The following is a 15,971-nucleotide window of genomic DNA, read 5'->3' on the forward strand; positions in this document are numbered from 1 at the left end:
TTTTAGATTCAATGCTTTAGACATCTGAATAACATGTTGTGCTCAATCCATGTCCATGGGGCGTGGGAATTTGTCCATAGTACTGACTTTGTTGTATACAATGTGGGGTGTTTTTATTGGGAGGAAGTGTGTTTATAAAGGTATTTCTACAGTGGCTTGGATAAGGTGCCCTTATGAAGACCCAACAGTTTAGATTTACTATGAAATCTGATTAACAGCTTGCATTCGAAAGTACAAAGGGTCATGCACAATTGTCCTCGAAAACCTCGGCTTGGCCTGCTGCTAGTTCCTTCAGCGATCGATATGTTTCTTTGGCCATGAGTTCTACAAGTTCTAGAAATGAATGAACCACTTGTAATCTGCTGATCGCCCACAGCCAGATTTTGGGGGTCATTCTTACTTTGGCGGGCGGCGGAGGCCGCCCGCCAAAGTAACCCCGTCAGAACACCGCACCGCGGTCGTGAACCGCCACGGTCAGAATGCCCTTCGGAGCACCGCCGGTCTGTCGGCGGTGCTCCCGTGGCCGGTGACCCGCCAGGGTCAGAATCAGGCCCTTAGTGTCCCCTGCTAAGACCTTTGCTCAAAATTAATGCGTCACTGTGTGGAGCGGAGAAATGTCTTTTAATATGGTCAACAGACTTCCACCCTATTAAGATTGTCTCTGGTCAACTGCCAGGAGCAGCAGAAGTAATGTCAGGATGTTACCTGGTGAACACTGCAGATAACAGGTACATTTTGGATGTCTCTGACAGCTTTACGTGCCAAAGGCGATATGCAGTAATCAGAGTAACAACATTTCCATTGTTTATTCTCCAAACAGCCATTCTGGCTCTGTATGTGTAGCAGAAATGACTAATGGTCATTAAGTACTTTTGCCCACAGCTGCTGGCCCTAATGGTTTTCCCTGAAATTATGGGCCTGACCTTTTGTTGTGTCAGGTTGAGGTTTAATTACAGGGAGGTGTAGTAAGTTGGGTTCTGGTTGTAGTGCCCCCACTTTTTTTTTTCTGATGTTAGTATGTCTGGACTGTGGTGCACTGGGATCCTGGTAACCAGGTCCCCAGTGCCAGTGATCTCGCCCCTAAATGTGGTTGTTAGTAACATTTTTACACCCACAATTGGCATACTGGTGCACCCATTTAAGACCCTAGTATATGGCACTTAGGTATCCAGGGCCTTGGTAAACCAGGGCTCTCTCATGGGCTGTAGCATGTATTGTGCCACCCATAGGAGCCCATGCAAACTGTCTCTGCAGGCCTGCCCTTGCAGCCTGCATGAAATGGTGCATGTACCCTTTCACTACCAATCTTGGCGACTGCATTTAAACATTATGGGCCTGATTATGACCCTGGCGGACGGCGGAGGCCGTCCGCCAAGGTACCGCCGCTGAATGACCGCACCGCGGTCAAAAGACCGCGGCGGCCATTTAGACATTTCCTCTGGGCCGGCGGGCGCTCTCCAAAAGAGCGCCCGCCGGCCCAGAGGAAATGCCCCTGCAACGAGGACGCCGGCTCAGAATTGAGCCGGCGGAGTTGCAGGGGTGCGACGGGTGCAGTTGCACCCGTCGCGTATTTCAGTGTCTGCTTAGCAGACACTGAAATACTTTGCGGGGCCCTCTTACGGGGGCCCCTGCCGTGCCCATGCCATTGGCATGGGCACGGCAGGGGCCCCAGGGGCCCCGCGGCACCCCCTACCGCCATCCTGTTCCTGGCGGGCGAACCGCCAGGAACAGGATGGCGGTAGGGGGTGTCAGAATCCCCCATGGCGGCGCAGCAAGCTGCGCCGCCATGGGGGATTCTAAGGGCAGCGGTAAACCGGCGGGAGACCGCCGGTTTGCCTCTTCTGACCGCGGCCGAACCGCCGCGGTCAGAATGCCCTGCGGGGCACCGCCGGCCTGTCGGCGGTGCTCCCGCCGACCCTGGCCCCGGCGGTCTTAGACCGCCGGGGTCAGAATGACCCCCTATATGTCACCCCTCTGGCAGGCCCTTCAGCCCAAGGGCAGGCTGCATATCTCTAAGTGTGAGGGTACTGTTGCATGACCAGGGTGCCCCTACAGAACCCAGGCCCATTTCTGGACTCTTTAAGTGCGGGGAAGCCATCTTAAGGTATGTAGTGGACACTGGTCAACATGAGTGCTCCAACCACATAATGTCTTCTCCGAACCTAGGCATATTTGGTATCAAGCATGTTAGAATCATGCAACTACACTGAGTCCAGTGTTAGTTGCATGATACCATGTACTCTAGGGGATCCTTGGAGGATCTCACAGTTTCATCTGTGCAGCCTTACGGGGTCCAGCTGCCAGCCTACACTTCTGCTGACCCCAGACACTGTTCTGCCCTCCTGCTGGTGAGCCAGGCTAAGATCGGAGAGACATAACAAAGGATTTACTTCAAGGGAGAGGTGTGGCCACCTACCCCTGTGTATTAGGTGTCTAAGGGCTGGGGTGATGTGTCCTCTGAACATCACCAGAATGCTTTGAAGGGCACATTTGGTGCACTCCTTGCATAATCCAGTGTGCCCCAGTTCAGGAACCCTGGGTTCTCTGATGTGAAACTGCATTAAGGACAGGGGAGTGACCACCCCCCTGTTCTGCTTCTCCCCTAGGGAGGTGCACAGAGCTCTGCCAGGTGGCCACTTGATTCTGCCATCTCGGAAATAAGATTTGTAGAGGCCCTTGTGAGCATCTGACTGATTGGGCCAGGTAGATGATATCCATGACCCCCTCTGATAGGTGGGTCACTTCAGAGAGTGAACACCCCCCTTTTAGGGTTACTTAAGGGGTCCATCGGAGGAGGATCCCCAGACTCGTTGAGCAAGACTCTCCAAAGAATTCTCTGCAAGACATCTTCTGCTCCTGTCCTCTGGAACTGCTGCTGGTCTACTTTGGAACCAAACAATTCTGCTTCTGGTGGGAAGGTTCCCATTGTAACATTGTTTCTCTGGATCCTGCAAGAGTTCTGCAACATCCAAGACTGTGCGTCCTCTAGGGTCACAAGGACTCTGTTTTCACCTGGAAGCATGAAGGAATCTCCCTTGGAGTGAAGGAGTCACTCCTCTGCATCTGCAGGTACCTCAAGACAGCTTCGATCAGCTGGTGGGGTCTGCAGTCCCACAGTCATCTGAAGACTCTGCTTCACAGGTGGTGAGTGTGTGGCTTCCTCTGGGTCTTGCTTGTTTCCTGATCAGCTTGGGAGGTTGTGGGCCCCTGTTCCTGCCACTGGACTGGACCCCTTGTGCACCACAACATTTGTATTTGCCAAGACTTGTTAACTCTTCCTTCAGGAGATTTTCAGGGCACCAAGAAGCCCCAGACTCTAACACTCTGCAACTCGAAGCTCAGCCCCTGTCCTGCAACTCCTGCAACATGGGACTTTTGTTTTGTTGTGCTGGAAAGGCCTCCTTGTGACTCCCAGTGTCCATCTACTGTGGGTCACTCATGGGGGTTCCCTCAACTGCTTCTGGCCATCTTGCATGCTGCAAGCTGGGCCTGACTCCCTCAAGGGTAGAGTCTCCTGGACCTTGCTGGGCCTCAAAACTTTGCAAACACTTACTCAACCCCTACTTGCATTTGCCAGTGTTTGTTGGTGACCTGGATGGTCACTAACCTGCCTGCAATCTGGCTACCATCGAGCGACAGCTTATAGGCAACGCCTGGGATTTTCTGCAGCTCCTGGAACCCACAGCTGGACTTCTTCTTCCACCGAGTTGCAGGAACTTCACCTACAGGAGGGTGGTCATTGCCACCTGCACCACCGAGGCACCTCCAAGGGTGCTGGACTCTGTCCTCTTCCTTTGCAGGTCCTCCAAATCTGGAATCCGTCCCTAGAGTCCACTTGCCTGGTCCACGAGTCGTGACTGCAGCCGGACAATCCGAGGCATTCAGGGCCAGATGTAGCAAACAGTTTGCGAGTCGCAAACGGCGAAAATCGCAGTTTGCGAGTCGCAAACCTGAGTTTGCTATGCAGAAATGCATTTTGCGAGTCGGAACCGACTCACAAAATGCATTTCAGAGTCGCAAATAGGAAGGGGTGTTCCCTTCCTATTTGCGAGTCGCAGTGGTATGCAACTCCATTTGCGTCCGCGTATGCGGTCGCAAATGGAGTCGCAGTTACCATCCACTTGAAGTGGATGGTAACCCACTCACAAACGGGAAGGGGTCCCCATGGGAACCCTTCCCCTTTGTGACTGGACCCCAAATCGACAAACAAAAGGTTTAGTTTTTTTTTCTAAGCAGGCCTCCATACCCGTGAGTGCCCATAGTCGCTATGGGGCCGCAATTTGCGACCCACCTCATTAACATTAACCTAGACCTTTTAAAATATTAAGTTACTCCAATATAGGGTTTGAGGCCCACGAGTTATGCTTTCTGGTATTTAAAAGTAGAACATGTAGAAATTTACACTTACATTGACAAGCCCTCAAAAGCTATTTTCACTGTGAAATTCACTACCTCTCCTATGAGTAAAACTAAAGTGCATATTACTCTATTACAATTGCTGTGTTGGGTTTGAGACAATTTACAGAAATAGTTCAACCACTATTTTTTATATTTATTAAAAATCCTATTCAGTGATGAAATTATATATTTCATACAGTGCGAAGGGTTGCCACAGGATGTTTTTCCTCATTGGTTTAGGAGTGTCCAATAGTCATGCCAACCCGTGTTTAATTTGAGCCCATGGTTGCAGTCGAGGCCCACCGCCGCTAATGTTTCCTCATCCGACATTGATTCAGAACAAGAGAAAGAACAACACAAAACATAGTAAAGATAAAGAAGAAGGAAGCAAAGGGCAGTGTTAGACTTGGCATCCTTGGTGAGATCTCCCTTAACTTTTTGCCTCTGTTTCCCAGGTTTTTGATGTGTGCTGGACTCTGTTTTTGTTGTTTTTGGTACTCTGGGCACTTTACCACTGCTATCCAGTGCTAAGGTGTTGGCTTTCCATGATTGGCATATTTAATTTACTAGTAAGTCCCTAGTACACTGCACTAGAGACGATCAGGGCCTGTAAATCAAATGCTACTAGTCGGCCTGCAGCACTCGTTTTGCCTCCCACATCTGTAAACATGGCTCAGACCTGCCACTGCCAATTCAACTTGGCAAGTGTGCCCACTTGCCAGACTTAAACCTTTCCTTTTCTTACTTGTAAGGCACCCCTAAGGTAGGCTCTAGGTAGCCCCATGGGCAGGGTGCAGTGTATGTTTAAGGTGGGACATATATTAATGTGTTTTATATGTCCTGGCAGTGACATTAATTATGGAGTTTAGGGTCTCTGAAATCACAATCTAAAAATACATCTTTTAATAAAGTTTGTTCTTAGATTGTGATCCCTGGTGGCAGGAGCCTGGCGGTGGTGGCTTTTCATCCATGGCAGTTCTGCCACGTTCGTAATATGGTGGTCTGAACCGCCATCCTGTTGGTGGCAATTACCGCCACCGCCGGCATGGCGATCCACACCGCCATGTTCGTAATGACCCCCTTAGTCCTTTTGAGTTACTGTATAGCCACCCTGTCAGGGGACCCTTGAGTCAGGTGAAGGAGGGCTTAGAGAAAGCCCCCAGTAAACCTCTCCATGAGATATTTAGCAACATGCTGGCTTTCAGAAACCAGACTGCCCACTTCAGAGCTCTTGCACAAGAGAACCTGGAAGCAAGCCAGGCAGACATGAAATGGAGGTATAACCAGAAAGGGACTCTGGTCGAGTTTCAGCCTGAACAAAAAGTGTGGGTAATGAAGCCAGTGGAGCCTAGGGCACTGCAGGACAAGTGGACTGGGCCCTTTGAGGTGGTGGAGCGCAAGAGCGAAGTCACCTACCTGGTGGACCTGCGGACTCCCAGAAACCACTTAAGGTTCCTGCATGTGGTCTTTCTCAAGCCACACTTTGAGCGGACTGAATTGTCCATGCTCCTCGCGACAGATGATAATGTGGAAGAAGATAGTGAGCCTCTTCTATACCTCCTATCTGCTGGAGAAAAAGATGGGTCGGTGGAGGGAGTGTGCCTCTCCCCCTCACTGACCTCAGAACAACAGAGGGACTGTCGCCAGGTATTGGGTCAGTTTGCCTCCCTGTTCTCCTTGATCCCAGGGGTCACACACTTGTGCACACATGATGTGGACACTGGGGACAGTCCACCCATTAAACAGAAGGTTTATAGGGTGACTGGTAAGGTCAGGGCTAGCATCAAAGATGAGGTGTCTAAGATGTTATCCCTAGGCATCATTGAGTTTTCTAGCAGCCCTTGGGCCAGCCCTGTGGTCTTGGTCCCAAAGGCTGCTGCTCCTGGTGCCATCCCAGAACTCCAGGTCTATGTGGACTACCGGGCTCTCAATGCGGTCACTTAAACTGATGTGCACGCCATCCCCCGAGCTGATGAGCTCATCGATCGGTTGGGAACTGCCAAATACCTCAGCACATTTGATCTGATGCCTGGTTATTGGTAGATTGCCCTAACTGAGGGGGCCAAGGAGAGGTCAGTATTTTCTACCCCAGATGGATGCTTCCCATTTAAAGTGATGCCATTTGGGATGAAAAATGCCCCAGAGACATTCCAGAGGTTGGTCAACCAGGTGTTGACTGGGCTGGATGACTTCAGCGCAGCATAGCTGGATGACATTGCAGTGTTCAGTTCCACTTCAGAGGAAAAATTGCAGCACCTCTGCAGAGTGTTGGAGGGCCTGCAAAAGGCAGTCCTCACTATTAAGGCAAGCAAGTGCCAAATTGGGCAGGGTTCTGTGGTGTATTTGGTGCACCAGGTAGGTAGTGGCCAGGTGGCACCCCTACAGCCAAAGATTGACACCATTCTGGCTTGAGAGCCTCCCAAGACCCTGACTGAGTTGAGGACCTTTTTAGGTCTCACTGGCTATTACAGGGGTTTTGTCAAGGGATATGGCAACATTGTTGCCCCCTTGAATGAGTTGACTTCCAAGAAGCAACCAATGAAGGTGATCTGGACAGAGGCTTGCCAGACCGCTTTTGATGCCCTGAAGGCTGCCCTGTGCATAGCACCTGTGCTGAAGGCACCTGACTACTCCAAGGAGTTTGTTGTGCAAACAGATGCCTCAGAGCATGGTACACAAGCAGTACTGTCACAGCTTAAGGAAGAGGGCCTAGATCAACCTGTAGCCTTCATTAGCAGGAGGTTACTTCGCAGAGAATGTAGGTGGAGTGCAATAGAGTGTGAAGCTTTTGCTGTGGACTCACTTCCGGCTTCAGAACGACCACAGGCCTCTCGGATGGGTACTTCAGATGAGGCGGGAGATTTCAAAACTGTTGAGGTGGTCCATTTCACCTAAAAGGGAATGGACTTTACGGTGGAACACCTGCCCTGCATAGAACACGCCAATGCAGATGGTCTGTCCAGATTCTTCCACCTTAGTTATGAGAACTCCCATGAGGTTGGATAGTTGCTCCTCACTTTCAGATGGGGGGACACATGTTAGACTTGGCATCCTTGGTGTGGTCTCCGCTAATTTTTTGCCTCTGTTTCCCAGGTTGTTGATGTGTGCTGGACTCTGTTTTTGATACTCTGGGCACTTTACCACTGCTATCCAGTGCTAATGTGCAAGTACTCCTATGTAGAATGTATGTGTAATTGGCTTTTCATGATTGGCATATTTGATTTACTAATAAGCCCCTAGTACAGTGCACTAGATGTGCCCTGGGCCTGTTAATCAAATGCTACTAGTGGGCCTGCATCACTGGTTGTGCCAACCACATGAGTAGCCCTGTAAACACGGCTGAGATCTGCCACTGCAGTGTCTGTGTGTGCAGTTTTAAACTGTCAATTCGACTTGGCAAGCGTACCCACTTGCCAGCCCTAGACCTTCCATAGGTAGCCCCATGGGCAGGGTGCAGGGTATGTTTAAGTTAGAACATATACTAATGTGTTTTATATGTCCCGACAGTGAAATACTACCAAATTCGGTTTTCAATGTGCATCTCTCTCATAGATTAGCATGGGGGCTACCTTGAAATATTATTATAGTGCAGATTCCCTTTGGGAGCAGATGGAAAAATGGAGTTTAGGATCTCTGAACTCATAATTTAAAAACACATCTTTTAGTAAAGTTTGTTTTTAGACTGTGGGGGTCATTCTGACCCTGGCGGTAATTACAGCCGCGGCCAGAAGCGGAAATCCGGCGGTGTACCGCCGACTTTCCGCTGCCCATGGGAATCCGCCATGGCGGCGCAGCTTGCTGCGCCGCCATGGGGATTCTGACAGCCCATACCGCCATCCTGTTCCTGGCGGTTCGCCCACCGTGAACAGGATGGCGGTATGGGGTGTCGTGGGGCCCCCGTAAGAGGGCCCCAAAAAGAATTTCAGTGTCTGCTTTGCAGACACTGAAATTCGCGACGGGTGCAACTGCACCCGTCGCACCTTCCCACTCCGCCAGCTCCATTCTGAGCCGGCTTCCTCGTGGGAAGGGTGTTTCACGCTGGGCTGACGGGCGGACTTTCGGCGGTCACCCACCAGCCCAGTGGGAAAGCCAGAATGACCGCCGCGGTCTTTCGGCGGGAACCGCTTGGCGGGCGGCGACCGCCGTCCGCCGCGGTCAGAATCACCCCCTGTGTGTTTGAAAATGCCACTTTTAGAAAGTAGGTATTTTCTTGCTTAAACCATTATGTGACTCTGCCTGTTTGTGGATTCCCTGTCTGGGTCAGTTTGACAGTTGGGCTGTTTGCACCTCTCTCCAAACAGTGACACAAAGGGAGCTGGGGTGTAGCCTGCATATCCTGATGAGCCATCTGTGCTGGGAGGGTAGGAGTGGCCACTCACACCTAAAAGGACTGTGCCTTCCCTCACACAATGCAGTCTCCAACCCCATGGTGTGTGCCTGGGTCTTGGCCTGGGCAAGACAGGATCTTACAAAAAAGAGAGACTTGCTTTTGAAGTTTGCCAACTTCAAAGGCAGAAAGGAGCATAAGTAGTAGACCCAAAACCTCTGAAAATGAGATCACTTCTGGAATCAAATGGAACTATTGCCAAGGAGAAGAGCTGAAGAGCTGAAGAGAAGTGCTGCCCCTGCCTGTGACTGTGCTTTACTGGTCAATCCTGTAGTTGCTGCTTCAGCCTGTGAAAAGGGACCAAGACTGGACTATGTTGTGCATTCCTGCTTGAAAAGAATCTCCAAGGGCTTGAACTGAGCTTGCCTCCTGTTGTTGAAGTCTCAGGGCCATCAAAGACTTCCCCTGCCAGCACCTGGACTCTCTGCTGAGACTCCTACCTTGCCAAGTGGTGCTCTATCCAGTCACTGGGCCCTTGAAAGGTGAAATTGGCAGACAAGAGCTGAAAATCCACGCACAAAATGCCGTGTGGGAAACTTTTGAAGCACCTTCCGCAAGGTGGCTGATAAACAACTTGCTGCCGGCTTCGCGATTGAAATCGATGCTCAACCTTCATCGCGGCTGGGAGATCGACACCACCCTGCTGGAGAAACAATGCACAACACCTGCTTACGGAGGATGATGATGCAAACCCCACACAGTGCGGTTTTCTAACACAGTGTGACCGGATTTTCCACGTTTCGTTCCTGGGCATCCAAGTCAGCCCGACACTGCCTGGATCCGAGGTGCCCCGTCCAGAAATTGACACATCGCTCTCTTGCGCGGGAGAAAAACAAACCATTGCCGACCTGACCGGAGAAGGAAACAACACACGGCCTCACTTGCGAGTAAGGAATTGATGCATCGCTGACTTTTTCAACGTACGCTCGCCCGTGCTGCTTTATTTTTTACGCTGACCAGCTGTAGGAAAGTTGCCTCTTTCTATCATGGTTATCCCCATTTTTGGCCTGTTTGTCAGTGTGTTTGACTGTGTCTACTGGGATCCTGCTAATCAGGACCCCAGTAGTTATGCTCTCTTCCTTAAATTATAATTATTGCATAAGGGCAACCCAGTATTTCACCCACAATTGGCATACTGGTGCATATCTTTTGCCACCCATAGGGAGCCCATGCAAAGGGTTCTGTAAGACTGCCATTGCAGCCTGCGTGAAAAGGTGAATGCACCATTTCACTACCACTTACACTGCACCAGGTCACTTAAAAGTCACCCCTATAGCAGGCCCTCCAGCCCTGAGGACAGGGTGCCGAGTACCTGTGTGTGAGGGCACCCCTGCACTAGCAGAGGTTTCCCCATGACCTCCAGGACCATTTTCCTGGACCTCGTGAGTGCGGGGACGCCATTTTACGTGTGTACTGGACATAGGTCACTACCTATGTCCAGCCACATAATGGTAACACTTTAGCAAGTATTGGTTGTATGATTCCATGCACTCTGGGGGCTCCTTAGAGGACCCCCAGTACTGCCATTACAGCCTTCTGACGTTTTCCAGGCAGCCCCAGCTGCTGCCACCTTTCAGACAGGTTTCTGCCCTACTGTTGCTCAATACAGGCTTGGGAGGGGTAGCCTCCCCAGCCTACTGGAAATGCTGTGAAGAGCACAGTTGGTTCCCTCCTTCCAAAATCCAGTCCACACACATTCTTGGACCCCCAATCCCTGCTCTGTTGGGAAATTGGATAAAAGAAAGGGTAGTGACCACTCCCCTGTCCATCACCATTAGTGACTACATTTCACTAATAAGGGATAACTGGATGTGGTATAAGGTGTAAGTATCTTTGGTACCCACTACAAACCAGGCCAGCCTCCTACACTGGTGGGTCCAGATGCAGTTTCTTCATTGAAGTAAAGGATTCAGAGGATTCCTGCTGGAGTCTTGCAATCCAAATCTGAAGAAACACCCAGAGGAGAGACCCTAAATAGCCCTGAAAGGGGGATTGGGCACCTAGACAGGGAAGCACCTATTAGGAGGGTTCTCTGATATCACCTGGTGCCACTGGCCACTCAGATGCTCGCAGAGTGCCCTACCACCTTGGAACCCAAGATGTCAAAACACAGGAACACTCTGGAGGAGCTCTGGGCACCACCCCTGGGGTGATTGTAGGAAAGTAGCCTCTTTTTAGCCTTGTTACCCCAACTTTCGGCCTGTTTGTAACTATATGTCAGGGTGTTTTTACTGTCTCACTGGGATCCTGCTAGCCAGGACCCCAGTGCTCATAGTGAAAACGCTACTTGTCGGAGTGTTTTATATGTCTCACTGGGACCCTACTGCCCAGGGCCCCAGAGTTAATAGTTTGTGGACAGAATGTGTTCCCTATGTGGTGCCTAACTGTGTTACTGAGGCTCTGCTAATCAGAACCTCAGTGCCTATGCTCTCTCTGCCTTTAAAATTGTCACTACAGGCTAGTGACCATTTCTACCAATTCTAATTGGCACACTGGAACACCCTTATAATTCCCTAGTATACAGTACCTAGGTACCCAGGGTATTGGGATTTCAGGAGATCCCTATGGGATGCAGCATTTCTTTTGCCACCCATAGGGAGCTCAGACATTTCTTACACAGGACTGCCACTGCAGCCTGAGTAAAATAACATCCACGTTATTTCACAGCCATTTTACACTGCACTCTAGTAACTTATAAGTCACCTAAAGGTCTAACCCCCACTTAGTGAAGGTTAGGTGCAAAGTTACTAAGTGTGAGGGCACCCTGACACTAGCCAAGGTGCCCCCACATAGTTCAGGGCAATTTCCCCGGACTTTGTGAGTGCGGGGACATCATTACACACGTGCACTACATATAGGTCAATACCTATATGTAGCTTCACAATGGTAACTCCGAATATGGCCATGTAACATGTCCTAGATCATGGAATTGCCCCCCCCCATGCCAAATATGGTATTGGGGTGCCAATCCCATGCATCCCCGGGGCTCCAGCTTGGACCCCGGGTACTGCCAAACTAGCTCTCTGAGGTTTTCACTGCAGCTACTGCTGCTGCCAACCCACAGACAGGATTCTGCCCTCCTTGGGTCTGGGCAGCCAAGTCACAGGAAGGCAGAACAAAGGATTTCCTCTGAGAGAGGGTGTTACACCTTCTCCCTTTGGAAATAGGTGTTAAGGGCTGGGGAGGAGTAGCCTCCCTCAGCCTCTGGAAATGCTTTGAAGGGCACAGATGGTGCCCTCCTTGCATAAGCCAGTCTACACCGGTTCAGGGATTTCCCCAGCCCCCTCTCTGGCGCGCAACTGGACAAAGGAAAGGGGAGTGACCACTCCCCTGTCCATCACCACCCCAGGGGTGGTGCCCAGAGCTCCTCCAGTGTGTCCCAGACCTCCCCCATCTTGAATGCAGAGGTGTGAGGGCACAATGGAGGCCTCTGAGTGGCCAGTGGCCAGTGGCAGCAGGTGATGTCAGAGACCACTCCTGATAGGTGCTTACCTGGTTAGGTGGCCAATCCTCCTCTGAGGGCTATTTAGGGTTTCTCCTGTGGGTTTCTCATCAGATAACGAATGCAAGAGCTCACCAGAGTTCCTCTGCATCTCCCTCTTCGACTTCTGCCAAGGATGGACCCCTGACTGCTCCAGGACTCCTGCAAAACTGCAACAAAATAGCAAGACGACTACCAGCAACATTGTAGCGCCTAATCCTGCTGGCTTTCTCGACTGTTTCCTAGTGGTGCATGCACTGAGGGCTGTCTGCCTTCACCCTGCACTGGAAGCCAAGAAGAAATCTCCCTTGGGTCGACGGAATCTTCCCCCTGCTAACGCTGGCACAAAACTTCTGCATCCCCAGTCCTCTGGGTCCCCTCTCCTCTCAACTAGCGTAGTCTATGGTACACAGGAGCTGGATCCAAGTGACCCTGACAGTCCAGTGGTCCCTCTGTCCAAATTTTGGGGAGGTAAGTCCTTGCCTCCCCACGCCAGACAGTAATCCCGTGGACTGCATGAACTGCAGCTACTACGCCTTCTGTTCACTTTTGCAAGGAATCCTTCATGCACAGCATAGCCCAGGTACCCAGCACTCTGTCCTGCATTGCTCAACTCGCTGAGTTGACAACCGATTTCGTGGGACCTTCGTAGTGTTGAGATGACTGCCATGCTCTGATATCTTGAACGCCTGTTTAAGTGCTTCTGCTGCCTGCTTCTGTGTGGGCTCTCTGTGTTGCTGAGCAACCCCTCTGTCTTCTCCATCAAGGGGCAATCTTGGTCCTTCCTGGGCCCGGGCAGTCCCCATTTTCTTCAACCCGTGACTCTTGCAGCTAGCAAGGTTTGTTTGTGGTCTTTCTGCGTGGAAACAACTCTGCATCCCCCAGCACACCGTGGGACATCTTCTGTGCAAAGGAGAAGTTCCTGGCTTCTTCTGTTGTTGCAGAATATTCAGCTTCTTACACCCGGAGGCAGCCATTTTGCACCGTCATCCGGGGTTTAGTGGGCTCCTGCCCCCCCCGGACACTTGCATGACTCTTGGACTTGGTCCCCTTCCTTTACAGGTCCTCAGGTCCAGGAATCCATCTTCAGTGCTTTTAAATCATTTGTTGCCTTTGTAGAATCTCCTATCATGGCTTTAGTGTGTTTCTGGGGAAGGAAGGTAACTTTACTCCTACTTTTCAGGGTCTTGAGGTGGGGTATCTTGGACACCCTTAGTGTTTTCTTACACTCCCAGTGACCCTCTACACACTACACTAGGCCTGGGTTCCATATATATATGTATATGGTTTGTGTTGCACCTAGGCCTATTGCATCCTATTGTGTTCTACAGTGTTTGCACTAATTTTCTAACTGTTTACTTACCTGATTTTGGTTTGTGTGCATATTTTGTGTATATAAGGGAAGTATATCCTCTGAGATATTTGTGGCACATTGCCACTAAAATAAAGTACCTTTATTTTTAGTAACTATGAATATTGTGATTCTTATGATATAGTGCTATATGATATAAGTGGTATGGAGGAACTTTGCATGTCTCCTGTTCAGCCTAAGCTGCTCAGCTATAGCTACCTCTATCAGCCTAAGCTGCTAGAACACTACTAATCTACTAATAAGGGATAACTGGACCTAGCACAAGGTGTAAGTACCATCAGGTACTCACTATAAGCCAGGCCAGCCTCCTACAGTGATGGACAGGGGAGTGGTCACTCCCCTTTCCTTTGTCCAGATTTGTGCCAGAGGAGGGACTGTGGGTCCCTGAACCGGTGTAGACTGGATTATGCAAGGAGGGCACTGTCTGTGCCCTTCAAAGCATTTCCAGAGGCTCTGGGAGGCTGCCCCTCCCATGCCTGTAACACCCATTTCTAAAGCGAGAGGGTGTTATTCCTTTGTTCTGCCTTCCTGAGCTTGAGCTGCTCAAGCAACAGGAGGGCAGCAACCTGTCTGTGAGGTGGCAGCAGCTGGGGCTGCCTGGAAAATCTCAGAGGGCTGGTATGGCAGTACTGGAGGTCCACTGCGGAGCCCCCAGAGTGCATGGGATTGTGCAACCAATACTGGAATCGGTATTGGGGTACTATTCCCATTCGTTAGACACCTTACATGGCCAAATATGGGAACAGAGAGAGCATGAGCACTGGGGTTCTGGTTAGCGAGACTCCAGTGACTCAGTCAAGCATACTGACAAAAACAGTGAAAAATATTGACAAGGAGGCCACAAACCATAAGGACTGGTTCCTGACTAGCAGGATCCCAGTGACACAGTCTAAACACACTGACAAACATGCCAAAAAATGGGTAACCATGCTAGAAAGAGGCTACTTTGTCAAATTCAGGAACTCTACAAACTGCAACAAAGAAGCAAAGACGACTTCTGCAACATTGTATCTCCACCTCCTGCCAGCAACTGCAACTGTTTCCAAGTCGTGCATCCTCAGAAGACAGCTTGTCTTCACCCTGCACCAGAAGAACAAAGGAATCTCCCTTGGAGTGAAGAAGTCACTTTCATGCTTCAGTAGGTACCCCTCTGCAGCAACGACCTGTGGGGTGGGTCTCCACTCCTAATGAAGTTCGTGGATCCAGCATCACAGGTGGTAGACTGAAGTGGTCCCAATGGTACTGACGTCCTACTGTCCAACGTTGGTGGAGGTAAGAGCTTGCCTCCCCACCCAAGACAGTACTCCTTTGCACCATGTGTTTTGCAGTTGCCAAGGCTTGGTGGCATCCTTCCAAAACATTCTTCATGCCCCATGCAGCTCTGGCCCCAAGCACTCTATCCTGCGATGCACAGCTTCCTGAGTGGTTCTTCGGCGGCATGGGATCCATAGTTGTAGTGCTGGATGGTCCACCTTTTGCACCTCCTTTGTCCCCGTGCTGTGGGACTCCTGTGCATGCTGCCTGGCTTTCTGAGGGTTCTCTGAGTTACTGAGAGCCCCCTCCGGCTCCCCCTCCTGGGTAGAGCCCACCAGGTCCCTCCCGGTCCCGGGCTGTGCTATTTTCCGCTAACCGCGAACGTTACATGTGCCAAGGCTTGTTGGCGGTATCCAGTGACTCAAACCAGACTGCAATCATTCATCCGGCGTGCAACATCATCTGCACCAACCAGGAACCTGCATCTGTTTTCTTGGGTGCAGTATTGACTAGTGGTTCCTCTTTTGCACCTTCATCCAGATTAGCAGAGGCTCCTGTTCTCCCTGGACTCTTCAGTGCTTTTTGGACTTGGTCCCCTTCTTTCACAGGTCTTCAGGACCAGAAATCCATCATTGGTGTCTTGCAGTCTCTTCTGGTTCTTGCATAATCTTCTTTCTTGTGTTCTTGTGTGTTGTAGGAAAGTTACTGTGATTTACTCTTTCTTTCCTGGGCTCTGGGGTGGGTTCTATTACTTACCTTTGGTGTATTTTTTATTACTCCCAGCACCCCTCTACAGACTACACTTGCCTAGGTGGGAAACCGACTTTCACATTCCACTTTCTTAATATATGGTTTGTGTTTCCCCCGGCCCATTTCTAACTGTTGTGATTTTCACTATTTGTACTGTTTTCTAACTGTTTTACAGCTATTTCTGAATACTAGTGTATATAATTTGTGTATGACTTACCTCATAAGGGAGTATAGTCTCTACAGTATTTTTGGCATTTGTGTCACCAAAATAAAGTGAATTTATTTTTGTAAAACTGAGTACTTTCTTTCATGTGTGAGTACTGTGTGAC

General features: G+C 50.3%; 1 protein-coding gene across 1 annotated transcript in view; it reads left to right on the forward strand.

Moving 5' to 3' along the window:
• The first annotated feature begins 5,589 nt into the window (after positions 1-5,589).
• LOC138267092 (vomeronasal type-2 receptor 26-like) overlaps positions 5,590-15,971 on the forward strand; it is a 49,186-nt gene continuing 38,804 nt past the window's right edge. Inside the window, exon 1 of the mRNA XM_069215941.1 lies at positions 5,590-5,994. Within this exon, the coding sequence (XP_069072042.1) occupies positions 5,590-5,994 (405 nt within the window). The remainder of the gene's footprint in view (positions 5,995-15,971) is intronic.

The sequence above is a fragment of the Pleurodeles waltl genome, chromosome 12, assembly GCF_031143425.1.
Source record: "Pleurodeles waltl isolate 20211129_DDA chromosome 12, aPleWal1.hap1.20221129, whole genome shotgun sequence".
Taxonomy (NCBI): Eukaryota; Metazoa; Chordata; class Amphibia; order Caudata; family Salamandridae; genus Pleurodeles; species Pleurodeles waltl.